General features: G+C 41.3%; 1 protein-coding gene across 1 annotated transcript in view; it reads right to left on the bottom strand.

Moving 5' to 3' along the window:
- ece2a (endothelin converting enzyme 2a) overlaps positions 1-15,595 on the bottom strand; it is a 74,026-nt gene extending 58,431 nt beyond the window's left edge. The window contains exons 1-2 of the mRNA XM_044219364.1: positions 15,313-15,595; positions 13,772-13,934 (exon numbers count right to left, since the gene is read on the bottom strand). Coding sequence (XP_044075299.1) covers positions 13,772-13,931 — 160 coding nt within the window. The 5' untranslated portion in view covers positions 13,932-13,934; positions 15,313-15,595. The remainder of the gene's footprint in view (positions 1-13,771; positions 13,935-15,312) is intronic.
- Positions 15,596-18,622: the final 3,027 nt, after the last annotated feature.

Genomic DNA, 18,622 nt, shown 5'->3' with positions numbered 1-18,622 from the left:
GACTACGCATGTTGGTATGTATATCTCACTTGATTTCTGAGAGTACTGTTGATGGGTACCCTTCTCACAGCAGACATTTTAACTTGTAACACCCGGAAAGGTGTAATCAATAACATTAATGATGGCTCCATCCCATATTAGTGTCTTTGTAAGCCATGTCAGTGAGCGAGTATATACATTACCAAGAGGGCCTTGGAACTGGTAAACATAGTTAGAATGCGACCATAATTAATGTTATGGACAACATCTATGGATTTCCTGCTATGACATGTCAAAATGCTGTGAATGCAAATGCAACTGCACTATGGGATATCAAGGAGCAACTCACAGCTGGAAAAATTTAAAAACAAATAATGCAGTGGTCGAATGGCTCCAGAAACACATTGAAAAACTAAAATTTGCATATTAAACAAGCATTAAGTGTTTGCCCCACTTGGGGCAGCAGAAACAAGCTGTAAACAAGACACTGACATATTATCACCTTTTAAGTTGATATGCTGAACAGTTGCTCATTTGCAAATCCAGCAGATACGGAATTCTCTCACTCTTGTTTTAGCTTAGTTTTAGTCTCCACCAACTCCTGATGGAAATACCTGGCTTTTTAGCTGCTAAATGTTCCAATATGACCACCAGCTAGTCACTAACTTCATCTGTCTGCCATTTGGTCTTGGGTAGGTAGCATAGAGTGGGGTTTTTAGAGCTTTTTATCTGAAATCAGCTGCATGCAGTGGTTATACAAGGCATACAAGGTTGATGAGAGCGTATAACCAAAACAAAGAGCTGAAAGATGCTAAAAAGCTGTGTAGAGCTGAGGGGAACGGCAGTGTTGGGTGATAATTCCCTGTGGGTTTTTTACTACAAGCAACATCTTTCACATGCACAAAGTCATGTGATTCACTGTTATTATAAATATAGCGACTATAGCAGCATAAAATATTTTCTTTCTCCTTGTGGAGATTAATAGTAGAATCATTCCAACGTCCCAACATGATTGATGTCCTTTGGTGCATGTTGTCATTTCCAGTTAGTAAATAAGAAAGTAACCAACAGTATAATTTTGTATTAGCTGCAAAAATATATTAGCTTGTAGTACATACCGTAGAGAATTTGTATATAGAATAAGGACACAGTTGTAGCGTTTGTTGTTTACTACATCATCACACAGGGCTGCAGAGTATATATAACTATATATAGAAGTCTTCAAGTTTCTGTGTCTCTGATAGTGGATTGAAAGCATTGGTGCCTACAGTACACTCTACAGTAGACTCTTAACATCTCAGTGAAATGTCTGTTAATTAAGAGACACAAGCAACACTTCCTGCTGCTGTAGATCCTCACTCTATTGAAGATTCCCAAAATATACACAGCCCCACACCCATTCACAGGTGAAGTGTATAACTCTACATTACCACAGCAGGTTAGCAGCAACAGCGCAACACTGCATAGAGCTAAATGCATCGGCACATCAATGACACACAAACAATGCCATTACCTAGCTGACAGGGCTTTCCCTGCTCAGAGCTATGTGATGACAGGTTAATGACACCATTGAGACTCAGACCACAGTGCCTAGCTCTCTCTCTGACAAGCAACTCTATCAAATGCTCTGAAATTATTTTTCTTTCACAAGCCTTTAGATAATAGTACTCTATCTGTAAAGTTTTACAACCTTTTAGCGAACAGCATAATTAAATGCATGGGTGTGAGCATGTTTGGTCATTTGTGTGTGTGTGTTCATGGGTATGCAATCTGTACACATACTTTTGTGCCTTTATGACGTCCAGCTTCCAAACGGTCTAGCTAACTGCAACATAGTAAGTGATGCTGACACTGCAGTGGCTGTCTGGTGCCTCGCCTTTGGAGTACACACTTCAAAACAGTGAGACTGAGTTGTTGGACACAGGATAAAAAAAAAAAAATCCAAACATGAATATTACTTGTTGTTTTATACCTGAGGCATCACTGTTTGAAGGAGATCATTTTGATCCCGTTCAAACATAACAGAAGTATTTAAAGCTACGTCACTCTTAGCTTAATAGCAGGGCCATATGTGCTTCAATGTCACTGCGTTATGCACATCTGCATTGTTCACTTTGTCATTTGTTAAGCCCTCTATGAGCACAATGGAATCGGGTAATACTCTCAGAGCTTCATCAGTCTTAGACCGAGCCTGTCCCTGGAATCGCAGATTTAAGTGTACAAGGTCAAAGAGAAGTGACTTTTTGTGCTGCGACATACAGCGGTTGTCACAGCAAGGGATGCTTGTCTCATGACAAAAGAACAGTGCAACTCTGAATACACTTAGATGACCCTTCTTTGAGGTCGACATAATGTCTTTGTGAGAAATGCACAGTGAGCTCCAAGATGACAGTTCAGCTCTTGAGAGGCGACTTTGGCTGCAGATGCACCTCTTAGCAGCTACTCTTCCTTCCTACTCCTCCTCATCCTCTCTGTCGGGGGAAGGGTAGCACAGAGGGGACAGGGAGGAAGAGAAGAGAAGAGGTGAGAGAGAGGGGAGGGAGGGAGCAAGGGTAATGTGATGCAGAAGTGTGCAGTGAAGACAGGAGGCTGTGTGAATGCCAATCACCAATAAATTCCCCAGCCTCAACAGACACACCCACAGTTGTGTTAGAACATTGGGCTTGTAACATAAAACCAATGAATTTCCAAGAGACTATTTCCTCATGGTTTCATGAAAGCCTACATTAAGATAATTCATTCACAAATACTGTACAGATGCAATTTAAAATGATTTAATGTGCCAGTTTTACAAGTGTATTATATTTGGTCGCTGACATTAGAAGGTGGACTCCATGTTTCTGTTCATACACACACACACACACACACACACCGACAGCCCACAGCAACACCCTCTGACACTTCAACAAACACATCTGCAGGCACTCAAGCTGGGCTGCAACTGAAATGTGACTATTGTATGTGGGCGGAAAGGATGCTGTGCACAGTACTGTGTACTGGGGCTTTAAAATAGTCAAACTGAAACCACTTAAAAAGGTTCAGTTGACCTAAATTGCAAAAAACGCATTTTATTTTATCTTACTTACCCCTAGTGTCAGGGGTGTCTCCAATATGTGAAACCCCCGGAGTCCCGATCCATCTCTGAGTATGTCCCTTACTTCTCTAAATGCTTCTCGCTTTACCCCCTTCACTATCCTCACATATTTTACATATTTGTTCTCCACCCTCATCCAACCCATTTTATGTTATCCCACACGCTAGCTTACCCTCACAACAACAGCACTTGAAAAAATTTACTTGCATGTAGCACGCATTTAATCAAATCAAGTGGCCAGTCGGACTCGCAGGCTAGCTGTATAATTTGCACTCTGTGTGAGGGTGAGTAACAGCCGCACAGCCTCTCCCCTTCCAATGGCTATATTATTACTGTAAGTGAATGAGTCAGGAGAGTGTGTGTGGTCACCCCCATAGTCCGCCTGCAAAAGCCCTCTCACCAAGGGCGTTCAGTGTCATTGAAGAAGAAAAAAACCCTCCACATCCACACACAAACAGCAAACACACCTCTACTGCCTCTAACAAACACACACACACATGCATGCATCCTGTGAGCCTGTGTCTCTGTGTGCAATCTACGTACCCACACACACACACACATAATAACAGGTCAGAAGAGATTCGATAATAACATATCGTCTAATTGTCCCGAAAACAAAGAAACTCCCACTTCGACATCAGAAACCCTGTGACACACAGACACACACACACAAGCACATGTGTGCCTCTATGCTCTGTTTATCAGGTCCAGGCCCATCGATCATCCTAGCCTGGTTGCCTGGGTAACCCCCATTATTATTCAAAGCACGGAGCACCAGCTTGCAGATAAAGCTGTGTATATGTGTGTATGCGCACGCGCGTGTGTGTGTTAGTTAGGTAGTGGAGATTCCCATTGGCTCATAGGCAAAGCAGCCACCGGTCCAGGCATCCTCCTTCCCAGCATCCTCCCTGAGCTGCATACCTATGAGGGTGGACATAGGATGACAGCTCTAAAAAGGGACACAGCAATTGGAGCGCGGCTATCTCTCCAATAAAATTTCACATTCTCTCCTTATTTCTGTCGCCCACCACCACCACCTCCCCCGCTTCCCTCTTCCGCTGCATCCCACCCTTGTGATTTTCATTCAGCATCCTTCCTCCATTTTTCTTCCCTGCTTTGCTGCATTTCATTCAGCCTGCACCCCTATCTGCTCGCTCCCACTCTTCTTTTCATTCACATTCTGCGGCTCTGAGGCTCATTCATAAACAGCACCACTCCTTACAGCGGCAAAAAGTAGGGAGGAAGGGAGGGGAAAGGGGGAGAGCGTGGGATGGAGGAAGGGTTGCCCCTACTGACTTACTGACTGTTGCATGGTGAGGGCTCCCTGAAAACTGAAAGCAGCCAATCCGGATGCTGAGAAGAGGGGGAGGGTAGGGAGGAGAGAGAGAAACATGGAGAGAGGATGGGGGGTAAGAGTCAATCCACCACAAACTATACTCTCCTCCACCTCTGTTCCTCTCTCTTTCTTTCATTCATTTATTCAACCCTACAGGCATTCATTCATTCAACCCAACCCACATTCACAAAGCACACCTCATCTGTTGCAGATGTTTCAGCACTCATAGGTAAAGACAGACAGTGCGGTGATGTACAGAATTTTGTGTGTATGGACAGTGTACAACGCAGACTAAACAACCTCTACTGCCTTTGTTTGTTGAGCAGCTCCATTTATCACTGCATTACCATGTTCCTGATAAACTGTTTAATTCAAATGCAATACAAACACAATATCACTACTACTACAGGGTTCAACATTAAGGGCAAGTGGGTCAGAAATCTTCTTGCCCAAAGTAAATTTTTATACAAATATTTTTATTTATTAGCGGTTATCAAATAACATAGATGCAAAGCAACAAACATTATTGCATATCAAAATTGTATGACAATTCCAACTCCTTCTATCTAGAGATGGACTCCTTAACTGTGAGTGATAAATTATTATAAACTTTGTCTTTACCTGCTGCCATTTTCTCATGAATAGAGATGGGTATCATTAGGATTTTATTGATACTACTATTCTTATCGATTCTTTTATCGGTTCAGTTCTTTATCAATAATCTTGTTGGTTCTTTTTCATGATTAAATAATTGCTTTTTAAAAAATATATTATTAAAAAAAATAAATATTTAAATAATAAATTCAGAAAAGAATTAGAATTGAATATTTTAAATATAACTAAATGTTGTTTCTAGAGCAGCAACAGTAATGTTTACAACAGCAAAGTCACTATATAAACTCAATAATATCTCACTGAAAACAAATCTAAAATGTCAGTAAAATAAATCAAATTCCTGACATCAAAATACTGAGTGCTGTCTGTGTTCTTCATTCTTTCTAAACTTCAGTCAGTATCAGTCCTTCCTCCTGTCCTCTGTCCTCCTCCCTCTGCTGTTGATGTGATTCACTGCCTGCAGGTAAGTTACCGCTGGTAGAGAGAGGAGGGGCTGGTTTGTCTCAGCCAGCAGCAAAGTTTACAAGAATTTGCCAAATTTTAAGATTTGTGGCAAACTAACCTAGACAGTTAGACAGTTATTACCGGAGTTAGGTCACTGTGCTTGTATAAAACATATGAGAGACTGCAGACAGAGCAGATTAAAATATCGCTTTCTACGTGATCGCTTTTATTCTTATTGAACCGGTGTATTGATAAAGTACTGCTTTTTACTCACGGAGGTTGTATTGCACTTACTTACAGTAACGAGCGTAGTTGTTGTCAACTCGAGTAATCTCCACCGTGGCCTGTCTGATCTGCTGACCGATGACTGCGCTCTGTGTGTGGGTGTGTTTGTGTGGAGGAGCTCAGCCCCGACACAGACAGCAGGAGAGGCTGCAGCAAGCGTGATAATAACACAGTCTTTAATGATTTAGCCCCGGGGCCCATTTAATACCGGGTTTCAGTACCCATCCCTACTCGCGAGTGCCTGATCGGTATGTTCAACTCATAACAGAGATGAGAAGGAAGTGAGAGGGCTCACTCCTTAGCTACTTCATAAGCTCCAGAAAAATATGTGTTTAATTATTTTTTATTACTTGCCCGATCAGGCAAGTGAGTTGCTAGATTTACATGCACGACGTGGCATTTTACTTGCCCCGGGCAATCGGGCAATCCTTATTGTGGAGCACTGTACTATCATTTTCTGCTCATTATTACCTTACAAGACATGCAAATCCTTCTGTACCATCAATGCAAGACCATGACATCAGTCTGATTAACATATAAACTTTTCAGAGACATGCAGTCACTTCTGAATTAGGCCACTTTCAAATACATAAAACCAATATATTCCTTGAATGCCACCGTGAATAAGTTGGATGGCAACTGCCTGCACAAACTAGGGCAGGAACAGGGGAGGACAGAGCTAATACAAGCCTATCTGATCATACGTGCTCCGCCTCCAGCCACCAAAGGAAGGGCTGGAATCAATAAAAGGAAGGGCAAGCGTGAAATGGCCAAGGCCTGTCTCTTGGTTCTATTATTCCTCTGAAAGCTGCCCGTTCCTCACAGCCTCGCTGCTGTTGTTATTCCAAGTGAGGGGAGGAGCTGTGTGCATGCACATGCTTGTCTGTGTGGAGAGTGAGAGACATGAGAGAAGGAAGAGACGGGAGGATAAGCGAAAAAGATGAAATGGATGGAGGAGTATGGATATGAGGGAGGAGCGGAGTGGAAAGGAAAGAAAATAAAAAATGGGAGAGATACCAACAAGGAAAAAAGGGGAGAGAAAGGTTACATGGAAAAATGTAGAAACTCAGGTTTAGAAATGAGGGCTGAACTTCCCATGAGCAACAGCATATCTGATATCAGCTGGATGTTCTGACAGCTGCTAAGACATAACTCCTGACTTAAAACCTCTCTCACTCTCCCCCCATGCTCTCTGTGTTGCCAGTGACTTTCCATCCTATCAGCATTTTGTGTCAGTGTGTGTGTGTGTATGCGCAAGTGTGTGCTTTTCGAACACTGCGGAAAAAAAGGGATGTGAGAAGACTGTCACCTGTTAACACTGAAATGAAATCCTCCTGCTCAGCCTACATGTTCCTCCAGTTAGACAAGTACAGTTTCCAAACAACCAGTACATTCTTAGCTTCCTCCCAGTGTACAGAGTGATAAGGACACACAAGCACAGAAACATAAAACTGTTTGGCTGACCTGCAGAATCTTCCAGCATGGGGTAGGAGGATTTTACTCAGCTGTCGAAATCTACAATAATAATTCTGTGTATTACATACGAAACACATTGAATACTGGAATAAAATACTACAGAATAAAACAAAGACCAAAGAAACCGTAGAAATGTGCATATCTCTAGTGGGATGCCAATTTCTGAATGAGCTGTAGCTTAACATAATTTCCCCACCAACAGTGAGGTGGACTCTCCTGAGAAAGTGCAGCTCCCACAGCCCTCACAACACGGTTGTAAACACCTCTGCTCCAGCTATATATAGCCGGACTGGCTCCAGGCACACAGGTGGACATCTTTGATACCAAATACTGACAAGTAGGTAAAGGGGAGAACAGGGGAGGTGTAAGTAAGGCTATGATCAACAAGGAAAAAGAAAGGTGAGACAGTGAGGAGGAAATGGAGGAGGGAGCATTAGGGGGTGATAGAAGGACGCGATGGAGGGGGAGAGAAGGAGATGGGTGTGAGGAATAAATGGGCAATGTGGGGTGTGCAGGAGGCAGAAAGGGTGATGGAGGGAAGACTTTACATTGTTGCTAGCATGTAGTAATGTTCTTTATAGAAGGTATAATGTCACTGTAGTCAAGGCACTGAGCCATACATAGTTACGCAACAGCTGACTGAACTCATGGTCTTTCATTATTCCTTTGCCAATAAACACCGCTTACATCACCTTCAGGAGCTGAAGGAACCCAGAAAGTGACAAGACAGTGACGTTAGTAGGTGAGCTAAAAAGAGGGAGCAAAGCAGGACATTTCGGGAGGGTAAAACATACCCTGTAAGTCTATTACGTGTACAATGGGGTTGCATTCAAAATTATTTTCATTATCAATTAATCTGCCAATTATACTCATGTTTGGCCTTTTTGCTTGACTTAGGGCGGGTTCACACATAAAGGTCAGGTCCCTGAATCAAACCAATGCGAGGATGACACATTGTTTCAATTTTCAAACTGGTCTGGGTTGTTCACAAAGGCAAAACTCAAACGGTCTAGAAATTGTAAACAAAAGCCATGTGGCGGAAATGTCTTTCGATTATTGGTCATACAGTCTGCGGGTAAAAGACAACAAACCCAGTACATAGTACATCATGGAGTACCATCAGGTTCCGTTCATGCTGATGTTGATCTGGAGCGCATATCAGCAGACTTTACAGGATCGCGCATATGAACGTCTCTTAAGACAGCGGGTATTAAATAATTCAATAATGAAGGCATTTGGAGGAAGACGCTTTGCCATCAGATGGTCTTCATCACAGAAGACGGCTGGTTCTGATGAAATCCTACCACAACTTGTTTGCATTTGCCATGCAAAGTGGACCAGTGAGGTAAGTGGGCCACAACTGCAAACATGTGAAAATCACAAAGTTTTGTAATTTTGATTAGTTTACCAGTCACCAAAACAGAAAGAAAAAATGTTTTTTAACCAATAAAATGACACATATAATGGTAAGCTTCCTGTGATTGGTTCGAATGGTGTTCACACCAGAAATGAACCGCTCCAGAGTTCACTTGACAGCGGTCCGAGACCACCTCTTCGAGGCGGACCAGAGAGCGGCTGTTTGGTCTGCACTAGAATCTCAGTCCGGCGTTCACACCTACCCAAACAAACTGCACCAAGGGGATAAACGCTCCAGGGTCCGGTTCAACCGGTCTAAACACAACTGGTGTGAACCCGCCCTTGAATGAATAATCAATTATCAAAATTGCTGCAGATACATTTTCTGACAACATCATCAACTAAATGTTTCAGCTCTAATGTGCAGCGTAAAATATAAACACATACTTGCACACACACATAAAAAGGCTACCAAGCAACAAAACAAAACCAGCAGCCAGCCTTTAAACAGCCATCAATACACAGGCTATACAGGTAAGTCTAGCCAATGCAGCTTTACCAAACCTACACATATGGCCTACTGTATGTAACCCAGCACTTCAGATAACAATTATTCTAATGTTGAAATGTTAGCACTGATGTTAAAGCACACCTACACACATGTTTAAGTAGCCCTGTGGTCCATGAAAGGTAGGTGTTCTTGGTCTGACTGGAGATTTTGCACATCTCAGACTCACTCACTGCTGGAGAACAGAGCCATTACATCATCACCCCTCGCCTTGGGAAACAAGGCATGAGCGTTGACCACTGGGAGACGTGGGGTCATTACATCACTGGCAGCAGCCCGGAGCAAGCCATAAAAGAAGGAGCTGTGGCTGTGTGGCAGGCGGGAACTGGACCATGTGCGAGTGGATCATCGCTAATGCTCGATAATGTTGCTAACACACATACAGGTCAGGTGGAGGGTCAGGGACTGCTTGACGCAATGCTGTGACACACACCACTCCAGGCCTTCAGCTTACCATGCAGCCGGCCCACTCAGTAATGAGCATAGTTATGTCACATTATGAGGCCATATGAGACACACACGGTGCTTTAAAAATAATATAGCATTTTTAGGAAGGTTGGAGTTTATGTTCCATTTCAAAACTGGAATGTGCGAGCAGTATTTTTCTTTCACACCGTCCTGTTTCATAACTGTAGGCCTGTTCATAAGCCATCACACTCCAAAATGTATTTTCATTTCCAATACAACTGCATTTTGCGATCTGGTTCTCCATATCAAGAAATGTTACTGCACTCTAAATGAGCAACTTCAACTTTCTGCATCATTTTAAAGCAGAAACAATGCTGACCTAATGTCATTGTGGTTGAAGTGGGAGTTGAGTGGGCAGCGCAGCTTCTAAACAGGATATGCTATTATGAATGATTTTACTCCCTTGTTAATCATGAGGGAGTGGAAGATCAATACTGGATCTACTTTTGAGAATCCCTCCACAGGAACTATGCAAGATAGAGTGAACATGGCTACAGTGCTGCTTTGTTATTTGAACAAAAATAGGATTTTAAATAGATTTCTGTCCACATTTGCCACTTTTCAGAGAAAACACCACATAAAACTCTCTTTTTATGTTCACAAGAACACTTCTTAAAGTATTTCTTGAAAGGAAATGCTGGAGATATTTTTGTTATTATCAACAAATCCCATGGATAGCAAAACCACTGATGTGTTGGTCCGTCTCTCAATAGTTTCTAATTTTCCTAACCTGTCTGTGGTTATCAGGCCCAAACTATTGGTTTCACACTAAAGACGAAAATCTTTAAAAACAGATCACAAATATATACTTTCATTTTTAGTTTTAAAAAGTGAAATAGCTGAAACTTCAGCTGGGCACTGTGGTTTTTAGCAAACATAACTCAAACAGCAGTAAATTAGGTATCTATTGGGGACTATTTTCCACTGCAGTTTTGATGCACTAGTGAGTATTTACAGCAGCAGTATGGTGTATGTGGGACTGGCTCAAAATAAACTACAATGCCCAAGTTTATCATAATGAAGTGTTGGTGCATTTGGATATCAAAGGAAATTTGTGGCACAGAGGAATAAGCTACATCAGGCTTTGGCTACACAAACAACACTTGTTAGTTGGATCAATTGATTTGTTGGTTTTCATCTTTGGGATTTGTTGACAATAAGAAAAATGTAGAATATCACAAAGAAGAGTGGAGGCAATTTCCTGGATATAGAATATCACCAGACTTATCTTTTAAAGATGGAACTATTATGATCCTACTGCCACTATAAAGTTGGTAAGTGATCAAAAATAATTCAGTAGCATCACACACTAATGTTTTATCTTGCGTGCTTACATTATCTAGTTTTATTTCAGATTATGGCAAATCCATTGATATACAGAGACAGGATTGTGTGTGGTTATAGTCTAGACATGAGGACTGATACTGCTGAGTAGCAGTTCATGACAATGAAAAGAATAATACCGAAAGGCAGAAGTCGGTTACTATGGGAAGCAAAAATGGTGTGATGGGGAAGCCAGTCTCTCCAGATATTAGAAAAACAAGCGTAAAGAAGTGGGGTTGGGAGGAACCAGGTACACGGAGGCTGAGAGTGTGTCAGCAAAATGCTTGTATGAAACTGTACAGATAAGCAGAGGACAAAGACTGAAACAAAGTAAAAAAAAAAATACATGAACATACTGAAGAAGGAGAAAGACATTAAAATTGTAATAAGCATGCAGCAAAGCCTTCTAGTTCTCCTCATCTATGCATCCCTCCCTCTTTCTCTCTGTGCTGTACAGATTATCTTAATGGAAATGACCTCCATCTGAGACAGTTGAGTGGCCCAAACCTGATTAGTTATTTACCTCCCTTCCATCTCCCTTTTCTTTTATCCACTCATCAAACACACAAACAGCACTGTGGCGCCTCAAGTCTTTCTTTCGTTACGTCTTCCCTTCTCTCTGCCAAGTTATGCCTTGTGACGGTAATGTATTGTGTCATTTTATACGAGCCAATAGTCTCTCTGGCTTTACAGACTTGACAAGTGAGGGTAGCCGGGAGATGTGTGCAACCGTGGCAGGCATTTGTCCAAGCGTGGCGATATTTAAGTGCTTTTAAGAGCTCTTCATGTCTATATAACACATGAGGGTTCAACCATCTTTACAGTAGGCTTCTCTATATAGCTCCTTATCTGTGCACGTGTGTTGTTGAAGAAGACATCAACACGTGGTGGTGACAGAAACATGTGAGTCCATGATATGTCAAGAGTACAGAGGTAGAGAGAGATGTCCCCCGAGATGAGAGCTCTGAAGCGATATAATCGCTCTCCTTTGGGTTTAAATCAGCGTGCAGAAAGTGGTCTGCCCTGGTGTTGCCTGCTGCAGTGTAATGCAGGAGAGAGAAGATATTTTATATATCAGACTCCAGAGCCCACTCACGCCTCTGCTGTAGGTGTGCCTATGACGCACACTGAAAAAGTGAGGCTGCATACTATCTGTGTCTGTCAATGTTCTTTCAAAATACAGTTTTTAACCAGCACCAGATCATAGTCATCCAAATTCGTCATCCAAAGATCTCCAGGTATAATAAAGTTGTCTGTATACTGGCATTGTAGTCTTGCAGGAGTTAGACAACAGCGAGAGGTTTATGTCGAGAAAAGAATACCCAACTTCTGACAACCTCATCAGTCCCCCTCCCCTCTGCCCACACAAACACACACGGAGACACACACACACACACACACAGCAGAGGCCCCTGTCACTCCCTGACACAAATCTAACACACACGCAAACGCCACCGAGCATGCATAAACAAGGCTCGCATCAGAAAGAAAAGAGACCACCATAGCCCTCTATGCTTCTGTGGAGGTATAACAGTCTAACAACAAAAGACTTTAAAGCTGGCATTTCAGCGTACTGTCATCTGCCTCATCCTAATGCTAAACAACGACTTATTAAAACAATCTTTTAATTGTCCAGAATCTGTCTTTTCAAAGATGCTGTATCCTATCAAAAGTGAGTACATCAAAGTGTACAGCTTCACCTTGGAGAAAAAAAATGCTTGTTTTCATCACGATTAAAATCGATAAAGCAATCAAATTAAGAACCACTGTGATGCACAGGTCCATAGCTGCACACTCTCTAACAGCATTAGTAGGGAAATAACAATGTAATATGCAAATGATGGACAGATAAATTCTTACTCTGGCTTAAAATAAATATTAAACCAAGAGGGTGCCACTGAAGAATTTGAGCTAATAGTGACAACGCCTGCTATAGGCTCTCAGGCCAATTGCTTCATATTTTGCACAGCTTCAATTCACATCCGGGCCTACTCTATGTTCAGCAACCAAAATACTGTGTTCATGCTTTATGCAAATGTTTTTGCAGCATGTTTTACAGAGCTGTAGGGCCATTTGAAAACTGGTACTGCAGAAAGTGCTGAGTGCAAGAGAACTGGCTATATTTTTTAGGTAACAGTGACATCTTGTGGACATTGGCGGAAATTTCACTCCAAAGGTCCAGGTATTCAACTTGTCCTTATGTGTTTTGTACAAAAACATGTTTTCATTTCACAGGCAAGGTATCCAACAAAAAACAGATTGCTTTGATAGTGGTACCAAAAGTCAAGTATTGTATTGGCAACAGTATTGAACATTTTCAGACAATACCCAGCTCTACTTAAGAGTGAATTTAACAACCTGTTACTCAGCAGACGTCTGCACATCCAGGTGTCAAATCTATTAATACTTTTTTTATATAAAAGTACTTCAGCCACTTCTACCAAACTAACTACAAGGACAATTCTATACAAGTAGTTACCTAGGAGGATTTAACAGCAGTATAAGTGATGCTAATGACAGCAATGACAATCATGATGATGGTATCTGACACTCATAATGACAAATGGTGACAGGCGGACAGGAAGAGGGGATAGAGAGAGGAGGGCTGATTTCCAACAAGAGTCCCTGGCTGGACTCGAACTGAGAGACCCCTAATTTACGAGGATGCCCCCAAATGGTGACAATATGTTGCTGAATAATTGACTTTGTGTCTCTCTCTCTTTTTTTTTTTTTTTTTTAATAAGGCATTGTGGGGTCAGAAGACGAAGAGAAGAGGCTTCCAACAAAAATGCAGATGTCAGAATCAGAATAACATAAAACTACTAACCAAGAATCAGAATAGAGTCTTCTTTCTTGACGTAGTTTTCCAGAAGGTGCTGGAATTTGGAGAAGCAGCCCAACCAGTCATAACACTGCTCTGTCTTGTATCTTTCATCCCAGTAGTCAACGTCTTTATACCTGGAGTTGTGATCCGGCAGGTAATCCATATTCTCACCGACATGTAAATGAGACAATAAACATTAAATATTATCTGTTTCAGGATATACTAATTCTAATATAGTTCTGCTGACAAAACCCATCTATTCAGACATCCATTAATTCCATTAATTTACCCAAGCCATGTAAAATCCAAGATGGTTCATATTTTTATTTCAGTTCAAATAACTTTTTGGCATGATTGTCGATGATATATTATTGTCAAAGCTAAATTACATTTTAATGGATAGCCATGTTTGTCTGTGTGCACCCGTTTCAGTGCCAGGCTGTGGTCACTGACTGTACGTCCTCAGGGTTTTCTTTAGCTCAGCTTTTATCAGGTACAGTGGGAAGATACAGTGCTATCATAGGCCTACAGGTGCATTTTAGGGTCAAATAACAATTGAGTTTGTGTTGTGTTCTGGTGATTTCCATCCAATGTGTTAGGTACTTTACTCTTTGGTTGTGTATAATTTGGTTAGGAACGTTGTTTTGTGCAAATTTGATGTTCCTGATGCTCATTTAGAGTCTTTTTTCTTCTTGGCTTTTTAACACTAGGGGTTAAAGTGACTTGTTTTTAGGTGTTGCCAGAATTTGAGAGTTCTTTTCTCAGTGAAAATATTTACAGAAAACGGACTTAACCCTCTGTACTGAATATTTTGTAGAAATCGGCAAAAATAACTCTTGATGGCCTGAAAGCTATTTCACAGCCAATTAAAACTTTTCCATTAAAGTTCCTAAATACTGAAGTCTGATATTTCTTCGCCGTTGACGTCACTGCGTTCAGTGCTGCCACTAACGGTCGGAAGCGGTATTGCTACAACTGTAGCTAACTAGCTTGTACTCCGACAGCCCTTACTCCGTTGAGATAGCAGCATTTAATCATATTTTAGATTATTTACAACCGCCTGACGTTGTTTTTGCCTTCTGCCCTGCGGCTTCGTATCCTTTTACTTTCAATCCTTAACGAACTGGTTACCAAACCACTGGCTAACCGTTAACAGTTACTGTAGCTACATTTCTGAAGTTGGTGACATGGCTCCTAATGCAATGCCATGGCGCTAACGGGAGTGTAACTTAGTGGTAGTGGAAGCTGGCACAATCGTTAGCCATTTAGACATTCGTGTTGTGAATTCAATACAGAATTAACTGAATTTTTAGGGTTGTGCGGTGCTCTTGAACCTCACTCGCCGTGCATATGCATACAGTCTATGATAGGCAATGAAGGAGGGCACGGCGCATGCGGGGAGGAGTAAGTTAACTATAACTCGGAGCTGAATACTGCCGAGCCAGTTAAATCCAGTTCAATTCGATTCATTTGCTTGATTTCAGACTATAACACACCTTACACAGAATAGCTTTGAATTGCATCATCTTCATTTAGGTACTTACGATTTCCTCGTTAACGCCAGTGGCTCTGTAATCAATAATAACGCCGGTTTGTAACTGGATACATCCACGTGTTGTTGTTTTACGGCATTGAAGCTACAGTGCCGCAGGCGGCATGGGTACGCTTCGGTACTGCAGACGCATCTACAACAGAAGAACTCTTGATGAGAAACTAAAGTGAGCCCTGATTTAAAGTCCTTTGAGGATTTATTAGTTTGGAAAGAGACATATTTCCTTGGTGTCCTCTCTCTGGGTCTTAGTGGATGTTTATGAGAAGGCGGAGCAATACGATTTAACACTTTAGTACCAAACACATTTGTGCTGTTTTCAAGCGACCTTTTAGTGAAATATGATTGCTGTAACAAAATCAGTTTCTCGTGGCTTTTATTTTACAAATAAAAAAACAGTCAATTTCAAAGAATAAAGGAACGCTACTTTATTGTTTTTAAAATGTTAGATGGCATGGTGTACTTCATCATCAACTTATATTAGCCTACTACTTTTTATACAGCACATTTGCCACTAAATGAAGAGGAGGAAATGTGCACAAGGCATATTTTAGTGCTGAAGCAATGAGCTGATTAATTGAGTCGATGGAGAGAAAATTTTGATGGACAAATCGATTTTAAGACCTCAAGTTGGGCACTTCACAATGAGACCTGGAGATTTATAGCACATGGAAAGAAAGAAATTGCTTTGTGGAATCTTAAAAAAAAGAAAATAGTCCAAAATTAGAGTTGGACACAGCCTATTTTCAACAAAGTACTTTGTCTGCTATGTCACAAAATGATGTAGCACCTTATGCTACTACACAGCTGCGAGACAGCCAGCTGTCAGTATAGTATCAGTCATTTGAGCAGGTTGAGAAGCATTTCGCTGGCGAGTATCCCTGCTGCAAGGATGAGTGCCATGAACTGCAGAGTCGGCTGTCTCATCACGGACCAGACCGAGCACCTGTAGGTCTGAGTCCCACTCCTCACAGCTCTGATCGTCAGATGAAATGATGTTGCCCTGGGACTCACTCCGAGCTGTAAGGGCATGTTCTAATCAGGGAGGGGAGAGGGGTTTGTTGTGTATACTCTGCACAGTAGGCATGTTCCTGGAGGGCATGCAGTGAAAAAGTGAAGCGAGCATTTATTTACCCTTCTTTTCCATTGCCAGCACTTTCTTTTCTGTGACCTGGACTCCTGCTCTCACCATTTCCTTCTCATACACAATTAAGACAGCTGTTTGAAATCCATATCAAAAGCAAATACATGTTGTTCATCTACAGGGACATAGACTATTATACTGAAATGACTGCAGTTGCTTTTTAAGTTACAATTACAGGATCATGTGATTGATTTAAGACTTTAGTCTGTTCAGTGTCATTTCCTACTTGTGACTGTAGAGGGCAGAAAAGACCAGGGAGTGTGTACAAGGTTACTCACACTGGTGATTTTGCAGGTTTTGGCCTCTTAACTACAAATTGTTCTTACTTTATATAACTGGCTACATAAGTGGCAAACCACTTCCAAAGCATAACTCGTCCAGTTTGCACTCTTGTTATTAAAAAAAAACCTACAAATTTTGTAAACACACCACAACAGAAATTTTTCACGATTCACAATTGCATCAGAGGTTGAGATGTCCTGACTTTTCGTCCAGCATATCGCTCAACTCAATAGCGTGCTTCATTAGAAGCCCAAGCCGAGATAAGACAAGACCCTGATGACATAATCAAGCTTATTTTCTCAGGCTTTAAAAAACAGCTCCCTGCAGAGCCTCAGGAAACATTATACAACTGTTTTCACAGGTTGAATACTACTCCACACTGCGTGACAAAAAAACTGAACTTAGTGTGAAAAATTGGTTGAGTTTTGCTTTGATAAATGTAGTTTAGTTCTACTTAAAACTTTTCTGGTCACCTCCGTGATGTATTGTCCTACTAAATTTGAGTCTAAGATAAAGAAAAGCTAAATTGTGCAGGGTACAGTACATTATTCTTCTAAAATTTGTGTCTTTTAAAGTGAAGTTAGGTTCTAAACCTAGCTCCAAATTGTTCTTTATGTTGCACTAAAATGGTAGTAAAACACTGAAATTGTCATTTTTCATGCAATTTCAAAGTGTGGTCACTCACCTCTTCAATGGCCTTTCTCCAATTTAGTTTACACAAGACAACGAAAAAGAATGTGGACTGTAGAGTGACACAAACGACAAGCCCCAACCATTTGCATTTCACAGTTTAGCACATTCTGTAAAGGCTTTGTATTTTTTTCTTTTTTCAAAGGGTTTCTTGGGGACTCTTAACACTGAAAACAACAATCAACACTGACACAATTACACAGGCCCGATCCCCAGTCAGGCTGGGTGGAGTGCAGACTTTGAAAATACTTTTTTACTTTTTATAAGCACAAGACTGCAACTGGATTGAATATTGGAAGAACACAGATGCCAGCTATAAACAAATCTGGACAATGTTTTTAGAAATGGTTTAAAAAGTATATCTGTCAAAGGGAAAACAGAGTCCTTTATGCATATTTATAGACTTAACATTTAAAGGGACATTTAGTATTTACGTCTGCAAAGTTATGGTATTCACAAGAGACAGATTAAATGAAGAATGGTCAAAATTGAAGCATCAGAGGCCAAGAGACCCTCACATTTAGAATGATTCAAGCTCCAAAAACACCGGATCCTACACTTCCCACAATGCAACTCAGTAGCGTCTTTTTTTCAGACTCCCTACAGCGCCACAGAACATGTGATACGACTATTTTCACAGCTCAGTAGTACTCCTCATGACGAGTTAACTGAACTTCATGTGTAAAATTAGTGAGTGTCCCTTTAATAGACGTACATACTCGCTACCCCGAATCCCATAGGGAAGTGTGGTGTAGAAACAGATTCAATATTATGTCATTTTAAAAAGGTGCAAAACTTTATCAGAGGCTTTCTGCACACATTTTAATAGCAATTCTTCAGCTATCATTGTGTTTCTGTAGCTGTGCACCGTACCTGGATCTGTAGATACCTCCCCTGCAGCTGGTACATGAAAGCAGCCTGCAGACAGTCAACAGGGTTAAATAGCACTTACAAATACAAACAAATTGGAAAAGGACAGGGATACTGTGTCTTAGTGCTGACTGAACTCACTGGCAGAGCAGTACAGCTGGGAGAGTCTGTGTACAGCATGCAGGTTATTTTTATTTAAGCCATGAGTTTATTTAATAAGTTATTGCTGGTCATCATCATTCAAGGCTGGATTACCAACTGGGCAAATCAGGCAACTACCCCGGCACCCCGGACCCATAGGGAGCCTGAAGGCACCAGG

This window comes from Siniperca chuatsi, linkage group LG13 (assembly GCF_020085105.1).
Source record: "Siniperca chuatsi isolate FFG_IHB_CAS linkage group LG13, ASM2008510v1, whole genome shotgun sequence".
NCBI lineage: Eukaryota > Metazoa > Chordata > Actinopteri > Centrarchiformes > Sinipercidae > Siniperca > Siniperca chuatsi.
Note: the sequence above shows the minus strand (reverse complement) of the source record. Positions and strands in the feature narration are given on the sequence as shown.